This window comes from Pocillopora damicornis, chromosome 6, assembly GCF_964200805.1.
Source record: "Pocillopora damicornis chromosome 6, jaPocDami1.2, whole genome shotgun sequence".
NCBI lineage: Eukaryota > Metazoa > Cnidaria > Anthozoa > Scleractinia > Pocilloporidae > Pocillopora > Pocillopora damicornis.
The window spans coordinates 12694655-12720274 of record NC_142675.1 but is presented as its reverse complement, the minus strand read 5'-3'; the positions used below and the strand labels follow the sequence as shown (position 1 = coordinate 12720274).

The 25620-nt window shown below is 37.9% G+C and overlaps 4 protein-coding genes across 5 annotated transcripts in view; 1 reads left to right on the top strand and 3 right to left on the bottom strand.

Moving 5' to 3' along the window:
* The window catches only part of LOC113669464 (tyrosine kinase receptor Cad96Ca), a 37170-nt gene extending 28153 nt beyond the window's left edge, over positions 1-9017 (bottom strand). The window contains exon 1 of the mRNA XM_089208966.1: positions 8864-9017. The gene's annotated coding sequence lies outside the window, so the exon portion shown is untranslated. The remainder of the gene's footprint in view (positions 1-8863) is intronic.
* Positions 1-25620, bottom strand: part of LOC149044034 (uncharacterized) — a 67272-nt gene that overhangs the window by 24845 nt on the left and 16807 nt on the right. The window contains exons 7-17 of one of the 2 annotated variants that reach the window (XM_089208974.1): positions 25219-25310; positions 24981-25036; positions 24487-24665; positions 24038-24148; positions 23908-23926; positions 23744-23774; positions 22823-23126; positions 22539-22649; positions 21922-22112; positions 21129-21251; positions 20679-20892 (exon numbers count right to left, since the gene is read on the bottom strand). In XM_089208974.1, the coding sequence (XP_089065100.1) occupies positions 20818-20892; positions 21129-21251; positions 21922-22112; positions 22539-22649; positions 22823-23126; positions 23744-23774; positions 23908-23926; positions 24038-24148; positions 24487-24665; positions 24981-25036; positions 25219-25310 (1292 nt within the window). In that variant the 3' untranslated portion in view covers positions 20679-20817. Of the gene's footprint in view, positions 1-20678; positions 20893-21128; positions 21252-21921; positions 22113-22363; positions 22650-22822; positions 23127-23743; positions 23775-23907; positions 23927-24037; positions 24149-24486; positions 24666-24980; positions 25037-25218; positions 25311-25620 lie in introns of those variants that run through there. The other variant, XR_016187489.1, reaches the window with a different exon arrangement.
* LOC149044036 (uncharacterized) lies at positions 14743-15895 on the top strand. The gene is made up of 3 exons (XM_089210825.1): positions 14743-14813; positions 14925-15108; positions 15372-15895. The coding sequence occupies exons 1-3, from the start codon at positions 14743-14745 to the stop codon at positions 15753-15755; spliced, it is 639 nt and encodes a 212-aa protein (XP_089066951.1). The 3' UTR covers positions 15756-15895.
* Positions 19082-20753, bottom strand: LOC149044035 (tyrosine-protein kinase receptor Tie-1-like). The gene is made up of 4 exons (XM_089209161.1): positions 20613-20753; positions 20324-20420; positions 20139-20238; positions 19082-19803 (listed from the first exon to the last, which is right to left on the bottom strand). Exons 2-4 carry the CDS (start codon positions 20398-20400, stop codon positions 19747-19749), a joined length of 234 nt encoding a protein of 77 aa, XP_089065287.1. The 5' UTR covers positions 20401-20420; positions 20613-20753; the 3' UTR covers positions 19082-19746.

Genomic DNA, 25620 nt, shown 5'->3' with positions numbered 1-25620 from the left:
GGGGTGGCAATCCGTTGATTTTAGTTTCTTCAAAATGTTTCTGTCTTGTTTGTTTAAAAGGTTCTTGATAAAAACTGGAAATGAGATAAAACCGCGTTTATGACATCGGTCTAAAAAATTTTGTACAACCGTAAGATCGGACTCAGATGCCCCATAGACTGAAAGTGCATAGCTAAAATTAGCCAAAACAATCGATATAAAAAGATGATCAATCTCTGCCTGAGAGTAATGTTCCTTTCTCAATGTTCGTAGGACGTGTAAACACTTGTTTGCTTTGACAAGCTTAGTTCTTACATGCTCATCAAATTTTCCATCACTCTGTAAAGGTACTCCTAGTAAAACGAAGCTATTACATTGGGGAATATTATTAATTGGAGAGTAGAGTACATTATGATTTTTCTTTCTAACAACCAGCTCTTTACATTTGCAAGGGTTGCAGACCATTCTATTGTCTTTACACCATGTTAAGAACTGTCCTACTAAGTCGGCAGACGGGTCACTATTCCTAGTGATAGGCGAAAGAATAGTGGAATCATCGGCATATTTAAAAAGCACAGGGCAACCATTAAAAAAAATCTCCAAATCGTTCAAAAATATATTAAAAAGATACGGTCCGCTTACACTACCTTGTGTGGTTCCTCTATTGACAAGTTTCCACTGTCCTAAAAAATTATAACTAACAACACGTTGTTGTCTTGCATAGAGGAAACTATGATACCAATTGATAATGTACGGATTTAGAGGTAGCTGTTTCAGTTTGGCAGACAAAATAGCATGGTTCACAAAATCGAAAGCCTTACTGAAGTCCATGGTAAAAATTCGCACTGCGCTATAGTCACTACTATCTAAATACTTGTATGTCTGGTGCTGGATAGCGAGCAAGGCATTTGTGCAACTACCCGCCTGTCTATATGCAAATTGGGTGTGGCTCAGGTTGCTCTCAATGACTGACTGTGCTTGTGTACGATACACGACCTTCTCAAACAACCGGGCAATAACGGGAGTAACATTAATACCACGGTAGTCTGAGTTCTCTATAGGCATGTTCACTTTGGGGAGAGGATTAACATTTGCCCTTTTCCAGGAGTCTGGCCATGTATGAGTAGACAGCGACAGATTCCAAACGTGAGTGACGATTGGTGTGAGTAGCTCAGCACAGTCTTTCCAGATCCAGTACGGGAGGTCGTCTGGTCCCGTTACGGTTTTCTTTACATGAACTAAGGTATTCCAGACACACCGCTCAGATATTTTCGGGGGCTTTACACTGTCCGGGATATCCATATCACTAGGTCTAACGTAAGTGTCATCATAGCACAGGTTGGCGAAGTAGTCGTTCAGACGAACTAGAGAGTTCTTGTCCAAATTTATCAACGATGACCTGCGACGCTGCGATAGGGCGTCCACGCCCTTCCACCACTCACCGCTACCAATGGCAGCCAGTTTTCTTCTGTTCTCGGTTATCAGCTCAGAAATGCGCTTATTAAATAAAGACAGGCGTTCCTTATTCTTTAAAGATATATGGGACTTAGTCCTCAGCATACACTTGACTAATGGGGACATCCAAACTGGGTCACGCGATGACATGCGTACAGATTTTTGCGGCATAAACTTATTCATCACTGCACGAATCTTTACCTCAAGCACCTCGACCGCCTTGTTTATGTCCACCTCATTGAGGACGTCACTCCAGTCCAGCGCAGTGAGTGCCATATAAAATGACTGTTTCCGATGTTCCCTACAGTCCCGCACAAGAACTTTGCGGCGCATAGGTTTAAGCTTTAATCCCGCCGGTAAAACAAAGCCTTCATGGTCTGTCTTAATAAGCATATGTATGGAATATGCTTGACCGAACAGATCCGCTCGGTTGGTCATACAGTTATCCAAGCACGCGTTACCCCGCGTGGGAAAATCAACCACGAAATCCCAGCCAGACAAAGCCTTAAATTCTTGCATATCCAAACGATTTACACTGATATCAATCAGCTCAAAATTTACTTTCTGTTGCTAGGATATAAGGTTCAATAACAGTAGTGTGTAACTATCTGTGCCTTTTGAAAATCATTTTTGACAAGTTGCACTTTCTTTAATTTCCAGACTGTGTTCAGTGGTGAATTCCCAAAATTTAAAAGTCAGTGGAACACTTGAAGAAATTTTTTTAAAAAGAACTTATCAAGGTGAAAAATGGAAAGTAGACATGTCCACACATATTATATGTATCTTAAACCATTGAATGGGGGATTTATTATTCCACTCATTTCATTTTCTAGTCTTTTGGCTTCTTTTTTTGAAAAGCATGACGAGCTTTGCTCACCAAAAGAATTTATGCAAATGAGGCTGAGGCGGATCTGAGATCCGCCTGGCAATTATTAACTGTAAGAGAAGAACTGACTTCGCACCCACAGAACGACCGAGGTGTTGCGGATGAATTTTCAGTAATTACTTTTTTGGCACTTTTCGGCGTCCAAATTGCATGGCGAGAGTAACCCAAAACCATAAAGCAGACCCTTCTTGTCACAATACGAATGTTTTCCAGATAGGGACACGCGTTAATGTCAGCTCCACTCGCGTGATTGCATTTTTCAAGGTTAAACCCTCGCGTGGATCTAACAACTCAAGTTTACTTTAAAGCGTACAATGTAAGCCAAAGTAATTTTATAATTTAACTCCATAATCGAAATTTTGTTTACAAAGGATAGTAACGGATCGACATCGACCTAGAGCGTCAGCTTCACTCGCGGGGAGTCAACCATTTTCTCTTGCCCCTTGCGCAACATAGAATGCAAATTTGCTGACCCACTCTATTGATACACACAACTCGACAGTCGTTAAGAGTTGAAAAAGATTAAGGTTTTTTACTAAAACCATGTATTTCCGATTTTTAAACGCTAACAAAAATTTAGTAATGGTATGTCCACTCCGGAAAATAATACCGCAAACAACAGCAAGCCCTAACCGCGATGAGAACACTCATGGATCACACAGCGCAACAGAACTCATTTTGTTTGTTTGTTTGGGTTTTTTCCGATAATATTGGCCTGTAAAGAAATATATAATGGAGTTTTTTTGTACCCTCCGCCGGCACCATATAATTGGCTAAATGCTAAGGAAGTAATATACTCTAAAGAGATCATTAAAGGAGTAAAATCTTTAAAATAATTTTTCCTGCTGGGGTTTCCTGGCGTACCACTGCGAACACAGCGAACCTCATGTATAAGGCTGCGAGAAAATAAACAAAGACAAGTAGAAAAAGTTCTTTACTCACAAATATCTTTTACAATCTACGACCGATTTTACATCTCGTGTCTGAAGCAAGAGTTGGAAATGTAAATGCAATTTAATACGTTACGTGAAGAGGTATTTTACTCGTTGGTAATTTTATTCCTAAATTCGTTATTTATTTTTAATTGAAAAATCACGGGATTTGAGGACAGACACCACCAAGGCAAACACAACATCGACGTAAAAATTACCAGTCAACGGAACGTGCACTTATGATGTGTAATTAAGTTAAGGTTGGTTGGTCATCTAAACAGGAAAACTATCTTTTTCTATTAAAACAAACATTGCTTTTTCATCACGGCTTTTCGCGGTTAACGTTCAATTAAATCTGCAAAGGAAAAAAAATCAAGACAAGTAAATTTAATTATGTCGCAATTCAAAATTAGTTTGTCATAAGATGAAAACGCACAGTCTAAAATGAAACAACTCCCAAAGAGAGACAGAACCAAATAAAAAAAAGGAAAGATTTTGCCTTCAGATAACAAAAGCCCAAATAGGACTGACTACCCAAGAGAGACAGAACTAGGTGAAAAAAAAGGGAAAGGTTCTGCCTTCAGATAACAACAGCCCAAACAGGACTGACTACCCAAGAGGGTCAGAACCAGGTGAAAAAAAAGGAAAGGTTCTGCCTTCAGATAACAACAGCCCAAATAGGACTGACTACCCAAGAGAGACAGAACCAGGTGAGAAAAAGGGAAAGGTTCTGCCTTCAGATAACAACAGCCCAAATAGGACTGACTACCCAAGAGAGACAGAGCCAGGTGAAAAAAAGGGAAGGTTCTGCCTTCAGATAACAACAGCCCAAATAGGACTGACTACCCAAGAGAGACAGAACCAGGTGAAAAAAAAGGGAAAGGTTCTGCCTTCAGATAACAACAGCCCAAATAGGACTGACTACCCAAGAGAGACAGAGCCAGGTGGAAAAAAAAGGAAAGGTTCTGCCTTCAGATAACAACAGCCCAAACAGAACTGACTACCCAAGAGAGACAGAACCAGGTGAAAAAAAAGGAAAGGTTTTGCCTTCAGATAACAACAGCCCAAACAGGACTGACTACCCAAGAGAGACAGAACCAGGTGAAAAAAAGGGAAAGGTTCTGCCTTCAGATAACAACAGCCCAAATAGGACTGACTACCCAAGAGAGACAGAACCAGGTAAAAAAAAGGGAAAGGTTCTGCCTTCAGATAACAACAGCCCAAATAGGACTGACTACCCAAGAGGGACAGAACCAGGCGAAAAAAAAGGGAAAGGTTCTGCCTTCAGATAACAACAGCCCAAACAGAACTGACTACCCAAGAGAGACAGAACCAGGTGAAAAAAAGGGAAAGGTTCTGCCTTCAGATAACAACAGCCCAAACAGGACTGACTACCCAAGAGAGACAGAACCAGGTGAAAAAAAGGGAAAGGTTCTGCCTTCAGATAACAACAGCCCAAATAGGACTGACTACTCAAGAGAGACAGAACCAGGTAAAAAAAAGGGAAAGGTTCTGCCTTCAGATAACAACAGCCCAAATAGGACTGACTACCCAAGAGGGACAGAACCAGGCGAAAAAAAAGGGAAAGGTTCTGCCTTCAGATAACAACAGCCCAAATAGGACTGACTACCCAAGAGGGACAGAACCAGGTGAAAAAAAAGGGAAAGGTTCTGCCTTCAGATAACAACAGCCCAAATAGGACTGACTACCCAAGAGAGACAGAGCCAGGTGGAAAAAAAAGGAAAGGTTCTGCCTTCAGATAACAACAGCCCAAACAGAACTGACTACCCAAGAGAGACAGAACCAGGTGAAAAAAAGGGAAAGGTTCTGCCTTCAGATAACAACAGCCCAAACAGGACTGACTACCCAAGAGAGACAGAACCAGGTGAAAAAAAGGGAAAGGTTCTGCCTTCAGATAACAACAGCCCAAATAGGACTGACTACCCAAGAGACAGAACCAGATGAAAAAAAGGGAAAGGTTCTGCCTTCAGATAACAACAGCCCAAACAGAACTGACTACCCAAGAGAGACAGAACCAGGTGAAAAAAAAAGGAAAGGTTCTGCCTTCAGATAACAACAGTTCACATACGAATGACAAAACCGGGAAAAAAATTAAAAAATGAAGGTTCTTCCCTCACGGAGATAAGTCTGATTACACAAGAAATAACAAAAGAACGAGAGTATCTTCAGGATTCTACTTTCGAAACTGCGAAATAGTACAGTACGATTAGTAAGAAAACACACTAACCTGCCAAGAGCGCGTCATCTTATAGGGAAGGAATATTTGAGCTGTGATGTCAGGGTTCATTCCATAATTAGTTCATCTTGCTCATGTTAGGTTTCAACAGTTTGATAATACACCATGTGATTTTAAGCATCTGTCACCTAACTATCACAGAAATAATTCCTTCTCTTGCTTCGAAAGCACAGAAGTAGAGGTAAACCTTGCTTTGCTGATTAAATGGTTTGGGCATCATCATTTTCGACTCAAAGGTTATTAAGCAGCGAGATTTATCGCGCGTCATCATATAGCTCTAGACAGAAATTATCAGGCATACAACCTTATCTAAAAGCCAAATTGGACAGGCCAGCGAGTAGAATTTCTTCCTCGCGAAGTTTTACACAGTTAAGACCTTACCTTAAGGAAAGAACGGTGGCCCCTTTTCGCAGATACCGCCGAATATACTCGTACCTTCGCACAGAATTTTCGCGGGATAAGTTCCCGCGCTTACCTGATGATTGGGACTACTGTCTATTTTATACTGAAAGAGCTCCTCAGTATGGACGCCAGAAAAGTATTATCAAAATATCTACCCAATCGTTTCAAGTGTTAAATGATACTCTTGTATCTCCAGAACATACTGCAGTCGAAATCTCTCTTGAAAACAAGGTCCTTACCGAGCGGCTCACCGGCTTCCATGTTGACTTAGGGTCAAAGGTCTGATCAGAGTGAAATATAAGTTGGCTAACATAATTTAATTTTGGTACTGTCGTGACAGAACAGATAATCGCTCTTTGCGTCACAAACCAATAAATCTGTAGATCACGAACAAAACATGCTGGGTACAATAACTGTTACTTGATAGTCATGTCACGCACTACAACCGGGCTATCCTCAAATGCCATGACACACTACGGCTTAGCTAAGCCGTTCTTGTCGCTGAATCATTCTACAATTATGAAAATTGCCATTCACGCCATGAATGCGTAGTTATCTCCAAAGAGAAAATTGTGCAAAAGAGTCCTAAATTTACGTAGCTCTCCTAACGCGCAAGCCGCGCGGATCCTCGCGCCTGTTTACATTTTAATTGTTAACGTCAATTAATTTCACGCTCGAAGCCAAACACCTCGCTTTCACTTGCTAATTGAGCCCTCTCGCTTTACTTTGACAAGCCTATGGATCATTTTACGCATCCCTGGTGAGAATTCTTTTCTTGAGCAAAGCTCGTCATGGTATGGTCTTATATGAGCATCCTGCCCATCAAATAAGATGTACATGAAAGAAGAAAACAACAGAAATTAAAGAAACCATTTAATGTTCTCGGTGACCAGGACAAAATTCTTATTGGCTTTAAAGTTCACTGCTGAAAAAATCATGTCTAAAAACTGGAAAAAAAATAAAAGATCACATGCTTCACTTCTGTCCCTATTCTTGCCCTGTTCTACAGTGTATAACCAAGGTATATTTAGCATGTTCCATTGCCCCAACAAGGTAAAATAACATAATAATGAATAAGAATTAAGAAATATTTGCTTAAGGTGGAGTGAATATTATTTATTGATCTTCCCTTCACCTTCAACAAATAATTGTTTAAGTATACAGTAATTGCTCAGGTGCTTTCAAATTCTATTATAAATTCTGTAAATAAAGAAAGCATTGTCCAGATTTTGTTACAGTTGTGTTGATTACCTGTATCAAGATTAGCAAGAAGTTTTAAGAGGCTTTTTGCATTTGATCAGCAAAAACTTCATCCTTTTGTTTAATAAAATGATCATTTAATATCTTTTGTGCTCTTCACAGTTTAATTTTCTACTATTGCTTTTATCCCTTCCTCACAGATATTTGACAAAATGCGAGGCAGCCATTTTGAAATTTAGTGCTCTTTAATCACCCGCACATAGTGATTATAGTGAGATATGATGCAATCCTTGACCAATAAGGGATTGCGCATCTCTATAATCACCTGAGCAATTATACTAATGGTATTTAATCACTGAAGTCTTCACATAACACAAGCTAAAACAACAACAACAGCAAAAACAATGCAATGATCAATCATGTCATGTGTGGACCATAATGCTTTCTTATTAGAGTCAGAATCTAGAAATTTAAGTCTTTTGTACCATTTTGGAGGAGATTCTACTTTAGTTCCTCAGATTTTGAATGTTAGGAATTGATCAAGCAAAGATTTTGACAAAGATTGCGATCAGTTTACATGAGGTGAAATCAGAGAGACTTTCACCAATTTTCATGAAATCCAGCTTTCTCTGACGTTATCTTCATAAATTAATTTAACTTGTTTACACCAACAGCTGACTTCTTGTTTTTAACCTTGAAGTCATGATCCTACAGTTGTACGCACCCAGCAAACATTGCTGCCATTCACTTTCATTCACTTTGGCAAGCCCCCACACCACAAAGGCAAAAAAACCCATACTATTGTTTTTACTGGTCAAAAATTTCATCTATGACTTGTGATTGGTCAGATGCTCATTTCTCACTTGTGAGGAAAACCATCTGACCTATCAGAATTTGTGCAGCTCATTACAAATCAATTTTTTTTTCCAAATTTAGCTTGGAGTAAATCTCAGTACATATATAACAAGCCCACATATATACACACATTTCAAAAACTTTAGTCTTAGTAAAACTTTACCTTTTTCTAAATATACAACAAAAATAAGTAGCCCATGATTGAAGGTGTGGGATACCACAACCATATGTGCATAAAGCTTAAAACTGGTCAATTCAATAAACAATTCATACATGTAGGTAATTGAGCAAAGAAAAGCTCAATTATCCAACCAAGTGCATTATGTAGTTTCTTTACATGATTGCTACCTGGAGGAAAAATCACACTCAACTTAGCTAGCAGCAAATATTCTTGCTGAGGTCATTCTTTGAACCAATAATGAGTGGAAAATTGTTAACAACTCTTCCCTATGATGAGTAATGGATGGCAATTAAGGAAGAGAGTTTAGGTACAGATGGCAACTCTTTCCTGGGTTTCCACAGCCATCATGTTTGTAATGGAGAGCCACCTGGCAAAGCAGGAACTTTTCTCATGGCTAAGAAGACGAATCACACTAATCAAGATTATAGTGCACTTCTTAGTTTCAATGTTGATGTTATATTCTGAACGTATGGTATTGTTACACTTAAAGCATAAAATCCTTTGTTGTTGATTTCTATCGCATCATAGTTATTCAGACTTCATTTATCACGTCATTGAAATTCCAACATCATATCTTAAATTTAAAATACATCAATACATTTGACAAACATCACGTTCAGAAATTAAGGGTCAGCGTTTTCGGTTTCTAAGCTTAAAATAGCACTTGGTAGAAAACACTGTAACATCCTTTGCAGGAGAATAAATTTCACAATTACCTGACCCGTGAAACTTTACCAGCAGAAGAAAGAGTAAGTAAATTTCATAATCACGAACAGACACCATCTTATCAGACCTTCACTGATGCGTCAATGAGGCAGGTTGCGCTTAAATCTTACAAAACTCCCCTGAAGGGATAAAAGAAAAAGCCCCTCTTCGCTTTGAGACTGGGACCGAGTGTCACGATCACCCTCGTGAAATTGTCGGCCATAGTCGGCAAAATTGCCTAAACAACATGGCGAATAGTGCAATTTATGGAAGAAAACTCGATCTAACCTATACACTTGGAACATTTGCATGAATTGTAGAAACTTTCCTTTCGGAGTAACGTTCCATTCAGAGTAAACTATGTGTGAAACTTACGAATGTGTCGAATGAGCGTGACTCGATGGCACCGATATCGATCACGCGCGCGTTATGAAGCTGGATTCTTTTTCAAGGGCCGTATTCCTTGGGCCGGAAACTGAAATCAAGCGGATCACGAGCGAAATAATTACGCAATCCAGGCGCGCAAACTCAGTCAGTACATAGCAAGAAGTGCGGGAAAATGAAATCGAATCAATTTTTTAGAGGGTAATTTTCCCCAAGATTACCTCTATCTTGGTATTAGCTCATTCGTGTATCTTCGAACTATGTCATCTCTAAGACTTTCAGTCTTGTGCCGAAGTAAAATCGTACAAATATAATATACATGAACTCTGCTTACGAGAGGGAATGTTAAATGGAGGGATGCAGGGGTGTAGGGGTTATGGGGAGACCAAGAGGGGAGGGGATCCAAAAACTTCCAATTGTAGCATTTCATAAAAACCGAAAATGAAATCTACTCTTTATTCTGATTTTTAGAGGCAGGTGTGTAGTTCACTTAATTTGTTGTTGTTGTCGTTGTTTTTTTTCAAGTTTTTTTCGCAAAAATTGAAATAGAATAAAACATGAAAGCACCATTGAACTTCAATGGCTTAAATTTGTTGGTTAGCCTGAAAAAAGGGGGGTTTACATGTGGTTTTCGATATAATTTTTTAAATTGATTTAATAAACATTTATTGAAGAAACATTTGTACAGAACTAAACTTACATTACATTTCTCTACTTACATTACTCGACATCACTCCACTTATTACATTACTGTACTTATTGGATTAGTCACCAATACGTATTTCTTACTTATACTAACGGTCACTTACTAACAGTCACTTACAGCGTAAACAGAACATGACTTACAATACATTACAATACAAAACTCGCAATTCGTTAATTAAGCTCACTTGCCAACTTATAATTACTTGAGTACTTTACAAAACCACACCTTAGTTACTTTGTACGAACACTACAGAGTAAATTTAGAGACAGTGCTGGTAGAAAAAAAAGCTAGGATTTTGGGCTCTGATTTAGTGTGTCTGTTTCAACTGGCTAGTTAAATCAGAAAAAAAAGGCTTCGCGGGGAAATCTATAACTTAGGGAAGAGCGCATTTCTCTCTTTGCCATTGTAGTATAGCGTGTTAGGTTTCTTTTCTAAGCATTTAGAAGTGTAAAAGTATTCTTTTAGAATAATAAAAGATGTAGTCTGCGCCTTGGGTAATCGGTTTGGTGAGTTAAACGTGGGATGTCGTTAAATAAGTTATTAGTTTACTTGAAAGTGTAATGTCGGTGTCATTTTCCTGGTTGAACCATGATATAGCTTTCGAGTAAAACGCTGTTGTTACTGTACAGTTTAAAAACGCATGTTCTATAGAGTCTGGTTGGAAACAAAGAGTGCACTCTTCATCCTCAACTAGTCTGAATTTAAAGAACTCCTCTTTGGTCATTATTATTCTGTGCAGTAACCTGAACAAGAACTGCCTTAATTTATTATCCTTTGTGGATTTATACATGAACGAAAAATTTCTCCCCAATCTGTGAAAAATCAGGGAATTTGTTTTTCCAGTTTTTAATACCAGTCAGCTCGGTGATACAAATTCCACTGAGAATTTAATAGTAGTTTCTGCAGCGTATTTCTCTTAAATTTAGGTTAGGAATCAATGAAGAAGATATTTAAGTTGTGTTTAACAATTCTTGCGAGGGTACTTCCATTGTGGCAACTTTCTTTTTTTAGGTCCGATGGAATGGCGGCAATTAATTGAACGTAGTGAAGAAAGTTTGTTTTGATCTCGTAGACGGAAACGTGGAAGAAATATGTGAAACCGTTGCGGAAACACGACAGTTAGCAGGCGTTTCCGCTGTCGGTTTGATGAAGTTAACTCGTGTTTCCATTGCTGCGGTCACAGCGGAACCGTACCACTTTTTTATATGTTTTCGTCATCAGACCTAAACGTTCACACGTTTTTCTCTTGTTTCCGTTGACGTAATCAGACAGAATGTCGACGGAAATACTAGGTTACTTTTCGGAAACAGATTTTTCTCTTGTTTCTGTGGACGTATTCAGACCTAAAGGGGACTGAAACACTAGGTTTTGTTCCAGAAACACGTTTTTTTCTTGTTTCCTCTATATATTGGACTCTTTCAGTACTCGTTATTCTTGATTTTCCTCTTTCATTACAGAACAGGTAAATGTGTTGTGATCGTGTGGTTTTATACAACCCATAACAGACTTTTACCGTCCGTTTGCGAAATCTATGCTCCACTCTGTAAAATCAAACAAATACAAGAGCTATATTTTTTTCACAGCTTCAATCAATTTATTTTATTATTTTCCTTTTCTTCAATCGATCGACCGGTGACAATTTTTGTTCTTTGTTTGTTTTTGTTTTTGTTCCATGAGAACCGTTTTGAAAGTGCTCTGTACAGGCAATCGAGCCTCTCAAGTAGGTCAAAATAGATTGCGAGCAGTCTCTTTGCTCTAACATCAGGGGCAAAGAAAATGAAAATATTGAAAGCATGCGTTACACTTCTTCCGGCGCCAGCTTAACTTTGCTAGTACTTTTACTTATTTTCTTGTTTGTCCTCACTGGCTTTACTTATAGCAAAAGAGAGACTGCTTGTGAGCTAAGGTCAAATTTTTTGTAAAGTCTATTTCTTGTAACTCTTTCTGAAGAGCCTCTTCCTTGTTTCTTAATTTACATCTTTTCTCTTTTGAATATCCTATATTTTTTGTGCATAACTCCATCTTGATTAATTCCCATAGAAGCTGGTTATCTGTAACTTCGGAGTATTTTCTTAATATTTGTGGATAGTAGAATCAGTTCTTTATGGTTATTGTCTTCCAACAGTGTGTTGTTAAATTTCCATAAACCTGGACCTCTATTGAACTCACTTTTAAAGCGGATACTTAAGAAGATCGCTTTATGGTCTGGCGCTGTCGAAATTCGAATTTCCGCTTGTCTAACATCGCAAAAAAGCGAGCGAGGAATAAGAAAGTAGTCGATCCTCGATTTTAGGTTCAACAATTTTGAAATGTAAGTAAAGGATTTAGACTTTGGATGCAGTTCACCATAAACATCAGTAAGGTTTAGTTCCTCCATGAGATCTACGACTGTATTTCTACCGCTTGTAGCCTTCCACGGAAGACCACCAAGTTTGTCAATTCAATTAAGAGTGATGTTCTAGTCACCAGATATGATGACTTTTGATGTATCAGTTTTAGACATAAGTTGTTGGCTTAGTGTTTTTATAAAGTCGTCTTGGTCGTGACAGTTATTTGGACTGCAAATGTTTGTGATGAAAAAGTATTCTCCTCTATTGTAAGTTTTGCAATTAAGAAGCTTCCCTCGGGATCCACTTGAATGCTACTTAAATTGAAAGGTGAGCTGGGATTTAAAAGAATGCAAACTCCTTTTGAGTGTGTGGTTCCGTGCGAATAGATTATACTGGCACCCCATTCTGTAGACCACAATTTTTCATCTTCGGGTGAAGAGTAGGTTTCTTGCAAACAAAAGATTATAGCTTTTTGACTTTTTTAAGTATGAGAAAATTGCTCTTTGTTTGTTACCATTATGTAATCCTCGCACATTTAGAGAAAGCAGTTTTAACATATGCGACATAGAATAATTAGGCGAGGTTTGTAGATGTAAATTTTGCTAAATAACAGATGGCGAAAAAGATTAGCCTTATTACTTGGAAGAAAAAACATGCAATAGTAAGAGTAAAAAAATTATGTTGTATACTTAGCCATTTCAATAAAACAAAGTGGTCGATGAACATGTATGAAAATCGGTGCAAAACCAAATAAAATCGAAGGCAAGTTTGGATAGAAACAACAATAGTGAAATTGATAATAATATCATCTACACACACATACCTATACACAACAAACAAACCATAAAGATTTTGAGAGTGTTCCATCCTCATTCTCCTGTTCGGTTTACGTCCCCAATTTCCGTACAGTTTATTATCCCTAGGAATTTCGTGTTTTCTTTGTATGTTTTCTAGATCTTCCAGGTCGTTTATTTTAATCGGCCTACCTTCTGGTGACGTCTTCACGTAAATTTTGCCATTTAGGGATCGATATCCTATTTCAGATCTGATCCAAAAGTCAATACCAACAGCACGTGACTCCCACACAGACTTATTGACTTACTGATTGACTGACTACTGGACAAAATTAACAAATGAATGACTGACTGAATGAATAAATGTCTCTTCAGTGCCCTTTTGATTTGTCACAGAGGTATTATTTTAAGTTCCCCAGACTGCAATGTCCCAACCAAGGATCACATATGATGGAGTTCCTTTTATTATCACTGAGAAGCGTGTGTATGATTGCCATCAGGGCACTAACAGGCATGCAGCTGAGAAGCAACGAAGGAAAAATGCTAAGGTGACAAACACATGGTGTTTTTTGCTGCGGTTCTAAGAATAACACCAAATTATTGTTTTCACAGTTCTAACTTTTTGAGAGGTCATGTACACGTGGGAATAAGATGGCGGGATTTTACTGGGGCAAGTCCCTCCAGGCTGACATCGCTGCTGATATACAAAAAGAATGAAATGGAGAGCATAGAAGATTTCTGCTTTCCAAAGAATAACAATGACCGTGTTTTCTACTTCTGTTTCATAAACTATGATTGCATGGCAGAATTGCGTTCTCTAAAAAAAAGGTCAATATGTTCTTGAAAAAAGCGATTCCAAGGAGTGTTAGACTAATTTGGAGGGCAGTTGGTGATCATTTCCTTTAACATTTGATGTTTTCACATGTAACAGGATGATTAAACTGAAGATAGCCTCAAAAAGGAATGAACTCCACTGTAACAATTAGGTGACTAATTTGGAAACTTGAGCACTTGGTAAATAACCTTGGCTTGAGGTTCTGACGATTACAGTTTGCTGGAGTAATTGAAATGTCAGTCTCCACACAGGAACTTTCCACATGACCTGTTCAGTCATATGCAATGAGATAACTTTAGAAAAATGTAATTGTGTTGGTAGAACTATTGTAAGTACAGTACCACCTTGTGACAAAAATTAATGATTTCCTGTAAGCATTAAGGTTAGAGAGAGGTTATGGTGGTAATTGACCCTCTCTTTGCTAGGATGCATAGGGTGTAATGACTGTAATGTATATCTTTCAGCTTTAAAACTTTCAACTTTGTATAAATTGTAACTGTTTGCCATATGAACCTGACTTTCTTTGTCTGGAATTGTGTGATTATATAATTTCGCTGTGTAAGTTACCGCATTATAACATGTAATAGTGTTATTTAAATTGCATTAACCCTTTTCCTCCCAACGTCACATATGTGTGACGATAAATGCGGCTGACCGATGCTGAGCCCGCTAGGGGTGAAATACTTGATTGCAATAGCCCCCCTCTGTCTCATTTGACGCCTGGCGATTTTTGTCGGTTTCTTCGGTGTTTTTCATGTGAATTTGCCTGCTTTTGACCGAAAAAATTGCGATTCTTTTCTGTTCGAGTTTTCGCGCGAAGTTCAGGAACAGCTGATCAGTAATGGCTTCAACTTCTGGAAGTGAATTTGTAGTAAATTCGGCTGCAGAGACTTCTCAAAACGTGGATTTAGTGTTCGTAGACGAAGATGAAATGCCATTGACTTCTGTAGCTATAGGCACGGCATATTTTCTCATACGAGGAAATTGACTCAGACTTTTATCAGACTGACTCTGAGGCTGAAGAAAGTACGAAAATGAAGAATTACAACAAGCAGGTCCTCCCAGGAAGCGGAGACGTACAGCACAGGGCGAAAACGATGTTGTGGGCGATCCTGTTTGGGTAGAAGACATCAGGACGCATTCAGACCTGCCTTTCACCCAACCCACGGGGCCTAAAGTTCGAATGGGAGCGGATCAAAAAGACCCAGTGAGTTATTTTTGTCTGTTTTTTACTGATGCCTTGCTTGATCTAGTTGTGACACAAACAAATTTGTATGCTGCCCAAGAGAGAGCCAAAACCCCGGATAAACACCGTATGCCTTGGCACGCAGTGGACAAAGATGAAATAAGAACATTTATTGCCTTGATTTTAGCAATGCAAGGCTCATGAAAGGCTGGACATGGTATCTAAAACTCTTCTATCATTTCTTGGAGGTGTCAGTTTTGAATGCATATCTTGTTTACTGCAAGGGAAAAGATGATGATCAACCAGATCTGAGCATGATGGATTTCCGGATTCTGGTAATCAGAGGTTTACATGGTGGAAGGAGCTACAAGATTACCCCCACAGCTGCTGCACCTCAAATATCAAGATTGAATCTGTCTTTAGGACACTTCCCAGTCAAAGTTGACAAACAGTGTGCTTGTAAAGTTCACCTGCAGCGAGTGTTGACTTCATACAAGTGTGGACTGTGTGGAGTCCACATGTGCCCCAGCCCTTGTTTTGAGAAGTACCACACCCTCCAAGACTATTTGTATGATGACCCTGAATATGGAGCAGCAACCCCACATCTGAAACCTCAGAATCCTGGCAGGCTTTTTGCAAGAGGAAGACCTAGGCAGATGAGGCAGTGAACTCTCCTATAAGTAGCGGAACATTGACCATTGGTTGTCAAAAACTGTTCACTTATTGCTGTTGTTGTGACACACCATTGCCAACAGCATACTGACATTGTAGCACTGGTATGTCCAACTCCATGCTTATAAGAGATATTATTTGGTGTTTCCTTGTTCAAAAAATTATGTTTTCTGATTGTTTATTCTACAAATGTATGTACCCATAATTCATGGGATTATGGACATGACTGTTTCTTTTGATTGGTTAATCATTAACCTGCAGATATTTGAAAAACTTGGGGAAGGCAGTTATGCTCAGAAAGGTTGTTTGGATCAGTCTGGTAAAAAATAATACCTTATGAGATTTAAGTTGCTGTTAAATCCTCAGTTGATTAATTTTTGAAATGATTTATAGAATTAAAATTTACGATGAAAATTGCCTTACTGTTTGAGGGCCGTAAGAAGCTTTTTTTAGATCAATATAACAAATATTTGTGATTTATCTTAAAGGTCATTTCTTTAGCTTAACAAAAATGACTATTGTTATTATGTTGTGACTATTGTTATTATGTTGATCGCCTTGCAAGTTGTGAGAGCATCATCCCCAGGTTCCAGACTTCGTCAATTGTTTCCCCCCTCCCCAACTTCCAGACTGGGCTGGGTTGTTCAAAGCTGGGTTAAGATAACCAAGGGTTGGTGTGAACTCTGATTCCAGATCTGAAAGCTTTAAAAGAAATTCAGTAAAATTCTTTTTGATAAGAATTTGATGATTGGATGCTCGATATAGAATAGAGGAAATGATCCCAAAAAGGCTTTCGAACAAAGGAGTAAAGAAATCCAGATTAAAATTTAACCCTGTGTTAGCACTAATCCGCCTCCGAACAACTGGGCCCTGGTCTCTAAATCCCCTTGAGGAAACTCTTCTACAATCAGTGCTGAAGAGTTTTATTACAGTTTTTATTCAGTATAATGAAGGGCTGGAAAATAACCTAACTAGAGCTCCGCTTTTAGGCTTGGCTAAATCTATATTATGTAGATAGATAGCAGTTTTCAAGAAGTTTGTGGACTCCTCGACGTGTGCATGACCAGCGATGTTCATGACGAAAGGTAAAACCTTAAAAGAACTTTCAGCTGCTATTCACTTTTAAACCTAAAATATTTAGATTACAGTGCACAGAAGTTTTTGTGTTCAATATTGTTGACTCACTGAGAAGTAGAGGCAAAGTAAGTAGATAAAATCATTGTCCTTGTTTGTTTGTTTTCTGCTTTGTCTTTTTCTTCATTTTTCGCCACTGTGACCCACATACTTCTCGTTATATTTGATTAAGAAAGACATATTCAAAGATATCTTTTGAACTTCTGCCGTGTGTAACACCAAAAGCAACATATCAGAATGAAAAAGAAGAGACTTCTTTGTTACGCGAAATGTGGTTGGAAGTCGGGAGATCTTTTTCTTGGCACTTTCTACGCATCTTTAGTGTGTACCGTTTAGTTCAAGACACTATGGCAAAACAAAGGCTTCCCGCTTGATCGCCTGATGTAAAAGCGAACCAAAAGTGATTTAATTTTTGTTCTAGTCTTTGGTTGAGTTCTCCAGATTAAAAAATAACTTCATTTAGACGCTTTTAGAAAAGAAAAATGGCGGAGCGATTGATTCTCCAATAGATGCAAATACCCGATTTTTAGCTCACCTGCAATTTCTATCGTCTTCAAACTAAACTTTTGAAGTAAAATTTCAAGTCAAAACGCTTCAGTAACAGCTTAATTTACCGTCTTAGCAGATTACTCTAAAGACCGAGTTCTCCGTTCTTCCCTCCTCGTTCATCGTTTATCGATTTTAGTCCCTCCAGAACATCACATTCTGTTCCATTGTTTAAGTTAGTATGCATGGTCATACTGATACTGATTTATAAATTACATGTCAAGCATACACATAGCATGTGCTACACTGTTAAGAATGAGAATTCAAGAATGATTTTTCATGATTTGAAAAAAGAAAAATCACCAGCACTCTTTGAGATTAGTGAAGAGCATGTACGCGACCTCTCAATATCAATGAAATTAAGGGTTTGATCCTTTGAGCTTGGCGGGAGGTCCAATAATTCAGTGCGACATCGTTTAGTCGCATCGCTTTTTATGTTACGATTTTAGAACTAGCTGTCGTTTCAGCGAAGAATGTGGTGGAAGGAATAACCACTGTGTTTGACGAATGTATGGTGTTGATGACCAACAGACTCGGACCTCTGGTCAGAGAAAGCATCTCGCGGTGGAGGAAAATGAAAATTAAAGGAATATGTAGGAATATTGCATGTATAATGTCTACGTAAACTTTCTGCACACTTGACTACGTAACACAAGTGAAACAGAGTCATTTAATAAAAGGCACTGGTGTAGACTTTTTGGGTTTGTAAAACTGATGATCAAAAACGAAATAATGAAATTCTTCTCAGAAATCGTTGTAGATAATCGGCCACAATTTTATGACGTTCTTTCTCGATAGAAAGCAGAATGAATTGTAAAGCGAAATCAGAGTAGACCTCAAATCAGTTCTGACTAAAAGGCCATTTGATAGTTTCTGTCTCTATGTAAAGCTGAATGCCAACCATTTGATAGCTGCAACGGTTACTAATTATTTTGTTAGTTGATTATGTCCTATCTCGAGAGAACCGCAATCTAAGTGACTCAAGACTAGCAGCGTAAACCCCTATCGAAGTGCAAGAGAAGAGGATAGGGTTCTCGTTGTGATTGGATATTTTGAAAGAGAATATCAATTATTAACTGCACAGCTGTCAAGGTATGATTTAACCGACAGAAAGAACACTTATGATACTCCTACAAACCCAACTACCTTATCAAACAACGTGTAATATTCTTACCAAGGAGCGACTCCTAAAAAAAACAAAACAACGTTAGGGACTATTTCCAAACAGACGCTAAACTCTCCTTCATTTGAATGTTAATACTATTCCTCAGGTATCCTCTACTCCAGACTGAAAGAGCGTTATTTTAATATTAGGTACTGTTTCTAGTGCAATTATTTATATCAGCTGAGGAAAGAAGGGTTTTGACCAAAAGGTAACCTAGTTTATAATTAGGTAAGATTGATGGACTCTTAACCTCTACTGAGAGTGACCGGAGAACATAGTCTCTTGGATGTAAGTCTCCTGAAACACGTACAAGCGATTTTTTGTACTTCCGGAAGCTCTGTTACTTTGGTTTGGTTTTGTCCTTCCTTCAAAGGAGAGATCTACAGAGATGGGTCAAGATATATTAGATCAATTTCGTGGAGAGAAAAATGTGAACTCGTGTACGGCATCATCATGCAGACAGAGTCAACTCAGAATTTTTCAACACTTTTATTATATAAAAAACATTAAAGTTATTACATTAGCAACGTATCCAAGAAAAAAAGACTTCAACCCGTACCTACGACCAGTTTCGTTGAGTAATAGTATCTAGTGCGCGAAAACTATCGGCCTATTAGGCCAAATAACAAACTTTCTTGCAGAAGTAATGTGCCAAGTATAATTTTGATTAGAATTCCGTATAAAAGCATTTCGAGTTGGTATCGCAAGTAAAGGCAGTCTTTGGGAAATCAATTTATGCGCACGATTAGCTTTCCTAAAAACAAGCGGGTTTTGCGGCAAAAATTTTAAGCAATTTATTAAAATTGTACAGCTTTCAGAGCGAGATCTCATCACCACCTCAGAATTGAGCCCGAAAATAAACTGAACTCAAAGGCTTGTGTCGAGGCATATATGTAAATACTTAATATGTTAAAGAGAAAATGAGATTAAACTTTATCAGTAACCTTATAAAAGCGTTTCAGCGTTCAAGAATATGAAGTCAATTGAATTACAGTGTAACAGCCTAACTGCTAAACGCAACATGGCTATTTCTACCAAGTACGCGTGTAAGGAAACGATGATTAATCCCTGAAACTTGTCAGGGCGAAGTGTTCAAACTGTCAGCCAGTCATACACTGTGGACGTGTATCTAACTACACCGTTCAATCCTCGACGTTTGCATACAATTGCTTGTCGTACATTTTCATGTCAATTAGCTTCTGCAGAGAAAAATAATATAATAATCAGCAACATTAAAAAAGTTTTAAGTGGTTATCCTCACAAGTGGTCAGGTTTTCACACCAAAACAAATTCAAGGAGGAAGTATTTTATGGCGTCGTCGTCTGCTACTCTTTGTGCGTCTCAATGCAGTTTTGCAATCATCCTATGATCTCTTAAATAACCATAAAGTGTTTATTGTCATTGAGACATTCAATTGTCATTGAGACGCTATTTAAGCTCAATGCTGTTACTTTTAACCCTAATTAGCTGAGCCTTAGCCAGTCGGTCTTACGTGAAAAAAAAAAAAAACTTTCATATTGATAAAAATTCTGACCTTGTGTAGGGTTTCCATGTCCTTAAGCTGATTTTTCAATTCAGTGAAAGTTGGTCTTGAGTCTGGGTCATTCTTCCAGCATTTCATCATGATCTGATACCTGGTATTATTCAAATAATCTGTTAAAGAATTAAATAATGTTTCCTTGTACGACGAGGGAGAACAAGTAAATGAAGTAAACTTACAATTTTTCATCGACGTGTTGTGGTTTAGGCATCCTGTATCCATCCTGGAGTAAGTTTGCAATTTTTCTTCCATCCATTCGTGGGTAAGGTGAACCGCCTGGAAGAACCACAAGACCATCGAAATATAAATGAGACAAAAAAACGACCTTCAATGAAACATCACCTTTGTCACTAGATGTAGTTTGAAACTCATTACGTTTGTCTGACTGAACACGATACATTGTTTAATTAAACATGGTATAAAGCAAAAAACATCTACAGAGCCTCATAAAATTCCATTCGATGTTACCTATGGTGAAAATCTCGTATAATAGAACTCCATAACTCCATCTGCAGAAAGACAAATCAAACGAATATAAATTAAGTGACTATAGACATAAACAGTATGTACGACGAATAAAATATATGTATTCTTTGACAAAGCATAGAATTCAAGTCCTGATTAAAATTGATAAAATTTTTGATAAACTGCTACGGGTAATAATCAGGTATACTTACACGTCACTTTTGGTGGTATATTTACCATACAATAAGGCCTCATAAGCTGTCCACTTCACGGGAAGACGGCCCTAAAGATTTTAAATATCACTTTGTGAAACAGCTCGAGAATTATAGGAAGCGAGTAGTCAGAAATAGTGATGTTTAATATTGTACTCGTATACGCATGGCTGATAGTTTCATTAGGGTCCCAAGGAATTCATGATCGAAATCAGGAATATATCAGCTCAACCACAACAATGATGTCAAAGATCACTAAACTGAACGAAATGTGATACCGCCCTCACCTCCCCTTTTTCTTGATTACCTTTGTCTTTCGTTCATAAATATTTTCCTGCTGCACATCTCTGGCCATTCCGAAGTCTGTCACTTTACACATTTCCTTTTGTCCAACCAACACATTACGGGCCGCAAGGTCTCGGTGAATGATCTAAGAAAGAATTGATGTAACAGCAAAAATTAGCGATTGTAGATGAAAAAGAACTGAAATGAAATGGTTCAGAGAGGAAAATAGAAATATCTAGCAACATAATATGGTGTGTGTATTTCTTTTTCTTCCAGATGGCAGAAAATTAAAACTACTACAATAACTGCTCCATATTCCAAAGAGAAGCAAACTACTTTTTTTTGCAATACGTAGTCATTTCAAAGAACGCTTACCTTAACATTTTAATCGAAATAGGATTCTGTAATGAAGCAGTTTAGCGACCAAAGACGATTTTTTTTAGTTGAAGTTTTAATTCCTTTTCTTCCTTGTCACTAAAATGGATATTTGTTGTACACTCAGTTTAAGCTGAATATCTTAAAAGATCCTATTCCTTCACGTCTCTGCCTTTGCTCACACGAGAAAAACCCAGATATTTTATTTCGATGGGGTACACTTGCAACGATACACAAATATCGCCATTCTCGCATTGAAATAAAACTTATATGATGACGTCAAAATCGGGAGGGTTCCTGGCCCTAAAGAAATAGCCTCGACAAGACGGTAAGAATACGTCTGCATCTCCCAGGCGTGATCATGTGAAGACATAATATTCCATGCCAGAGCTTAACATGACGATAGAATTGTTTGTCTTTTGTGTTTTTAACTAACTTACAGATTTTGCGGACAAGTAACTCATTCCATCAGCAATTTGCCAAGCAAACTTCATCAGCTGCTGTGACGTCAGATTTGTTTGTGGTTTGATATCCGGGTCTTTGTAGTAAGTGTCTTTTAATCCACGGCTCTTTCTCAGGTAACCCAGCAGATCCCCAAAAGGCACATATTCAATCAAAACCAACAGCTGTTCTGAAGAAATTAAATAATTTAATTGATATGTTACTTTCTTTTAAAAAAAAAGCAGTAATTGAAATAGATGAATAGCCCAGTCATGGTCAACACTTTTGAAGAAATCGCATGAAAACAAGAAAAACTATGCGACGGTCTCATAAGAAAGTACAGACCAATTATTCCCTTACAAAAAGCGTTTCTGCTTCTACAACAGAATGATCTGTTCAGTGGCAAATATACGGTCTTAGTCTATCAGTAAATCCAGGAACGTCTGTGTTGGCTAAAATAAGATATAATTACCTTATGCGATGGTTGTTTGTTTTGCTCAATTGCGAAGCGGTCACCCTTCCATTGAGGCAAATTATCAATGACGAGAAAGCGTTACCGAGTAAATCATAAGAAAAATGTGTACAGCAAAATTAGACCCGCATAACCAAAGCATACCAGATTCAGTAACACATCCCAGAAGTTTAATGACGTAAGGATGTGGTTTTAGCTGTTTCATTGTGTCAAGTTCTTTCATCAAATCTCTCTTGTCCGATTCCGTAGCGTTTGCTGGAGCATTAAAAACAAGGAGTAAAATTTGGTTAACGGGAATGATATGTGAAATGTCGGAATAACAACATAACTTATGAAATGGCAAATAGCTAAATAATTACAGTAACCCGGTAACATTTCCTGAATGTCTGTAGGCCAAGACTCATTCAATTTACGGCACAAGAGCTCACTTTTAAGCATCTTAATAGCCACTGTGGTCGTTTCAGGACTCCCTCGAAGTCCTACTGCTGTTCCCTTGGCAACCTGACCAAAAGCACCTTTACCAATGATTTTTTCTATGGTCACGTTATGTCTAGGAACTTCCCAGCAGCGTGTTAATGGATGAAGAGGCACGTAATCAGCACCTGGAGGGGTACTTTGTGCTTTTCTATCATCTTTGTTGACTTCTATGAGATCCATGTATTCCGCATGAGGCTGGGTGAGTTTTCTTGAATCAGGTAGACTTGGTTCGATATCTTCTAATAATGTTTCATTCTATTAAACCAACACACTGTTAAGGTTATTAAACCCCAGTAAAAAGTACCTCATGGTTATAAAAATCAGTTCACCCATTTTTATCAGACAAATGTTTATATTCTTCCATGATAAGAGATTATAAATAGTTTATAACCACTTGCCATTATTATTACTAACATTTTGTTCTCTGCTTTTGAAATTATCATGTCCAATAGAGTGATCGAGGCTCATAGCATATTCGTCGAAGCTACAAACTGCAACGTGAAGATTGTCGATTGGTAGTCCAATATTTTGACAAATAAACGCACGAAACAACTCTTGCAGTACCAAGCTCCTAAACTCACGTTTAGAAAATAAGGCATCAAGAAAATACGACGGTCAAAATGCACGAAATCTATTATTTAGAAAGCAAATATCAACCGGGTGCAGACCAATTAGCGATCTGTGAAGTGAAACCAAGCGGTTGAACCAGGGACAATCGAAGGAAAATCCATGGAGTGGCTTGGTAAAGGACATGATCACAGGACAAAGACCTTATTGAGCCTAACTTCCTCTTTTATTTCATTGTATCTGCCACTGATGCAATATGCTTTTTTTATGCAGAACTCCAAATTTTTTCCCTCTCATTTACTTACGTCGTAAACACGTCTCTCATCTTCATAAGTCCTACAATTGAGAAAGCATAGAAATAATTATAAAACGCTAAGAATTTCATCAGTTTTTATTGGAGTTTTGTGTTAAGATGAAACCATATCGGGCACATTACATCGACACAATCCAACTAGCAGAAAATTCTTACCTCTGTTTCCCTACAGCGCCTGAAAAAGAACGAAAGGAAAATATAAAAATGATGTAAACGTGAGTAAAAATTTGCTTTTGCGTGAAAAAGAATCTTGCAGCCAAACATAGATTATGATTCTTTTACCTACCTTTCTTATGTAGCCAGATTATGTAAATAATTAGAAGAAGGACTGTGAAGGCAAGAACCCCAATTACAGTCAACAAGACGTTGTTGGATGGGCAGTTACATTCCTCAGGACCTAAAATGATTCATTTTGCAAAGCTTGATGAAATAACATACAAACAACATTTACACTGATCCTGGTCGATACACTGCTCTCACTACATAGCATAGGTTCGTGACCGGAAAACGTTAACTCTAGTTGGCTTGGTACGAAGGAAGAGTAAGGTGCTACTCTCTCTAAAATAATTTTTAAGAGTAAGACTTTGTTTAATTAAATAAAACAACAACGAAAACTTGGAAGTGTATCAGTCACAGAATAAGTTGTTTAATTAAATAGATACGGAATGCAATTATAAAAAGTCCATCTTCGGAAGAATACGTGTAAACATTGAACAATGTCTTGGTAAAATTTACCTTTTGCTGTGCTTTCCGAGCCATCTGTGGGTAGTAAAACTTGTTTAATTGAGTCTGGATTGACTTTAAAACCTCTGAATTTGTCTTGCCTTGCAGCATCCGACAGGAAAATCAAAACATTGCTGACGACTACAGTTTGATTGAACCTCATCATAAAGTCAAGAACAACACTGCCACACCTAGATAAGGGGGGGGGGGGGGGAGGGAGAGAGAGAGCAAAGAGTATCATCGCACACGTTCGAACTTTGGTGATTTTTAAGTGTTAAAATATATTGAGATTTAACCAATGTATTAAACCAAGGTAAATAAAGACAATATCAAAGACAATATACTTCAAACATAAATTATCTTGTATTAAATAAGATTTGCTAGAGCAAAAAAACACTTTTACAACTAAAATACAAGACATTGAAATAAAGCTCCTTTCCCCTACTAGAAGGCAAATTTGAGTTTGCATTTGTTGTTTCAGTGTAGAACAACAAACCGTACCTTACCTGGTGTTCACAGTGTTTGCGGATGAGCAGCCAAACCTGAAGGCAATTTGACAGGCCTAAAAAGGACATATGAAGAAAAAACGTATATTCAAATGCTTGTCACATATTGAAGATCGTTCAGAATATCTTATTTTTTTAACAGAAATGTTAAGATTTGATTCAAGAACAGATTGATTAAGATTCACTTTTCATGATAAATCTCGTGGCAGTAGTATATGGATCAAGTAGATTATCTAACCATTTCTGGAAATTTCGCAGCAACTTCCGAACGTCTGCTACAGTTCTCCTGTATTGTCGCTGTCAGGTAAACTTCTGTGCTTACTGTTTGAACTGGGGAAAAACAAAATACGACTTAAAATGAACTTTTGTTTGTTTGTTTGCCCAAGAATTATCATTTGAACTCATGTATAAAGCCTTTACTTAAAAAGAACACTGGCATAAAATGTACGAATGGGAGGCCAATTTGAGAGATATTGTTTTTCTTGTATTTTGCGTCACGATGGTGTCTTCAGAATCGTTCCCCTAGTCGTCTTCCTTTTCGCCGAAGTATAACTTTTTGAAATAACCGCAAGTTATGAAATAGATGACATTGGTAGAGCCAGTCTTAACATTATACTGACCAAACAGTTGTCCGTTTACG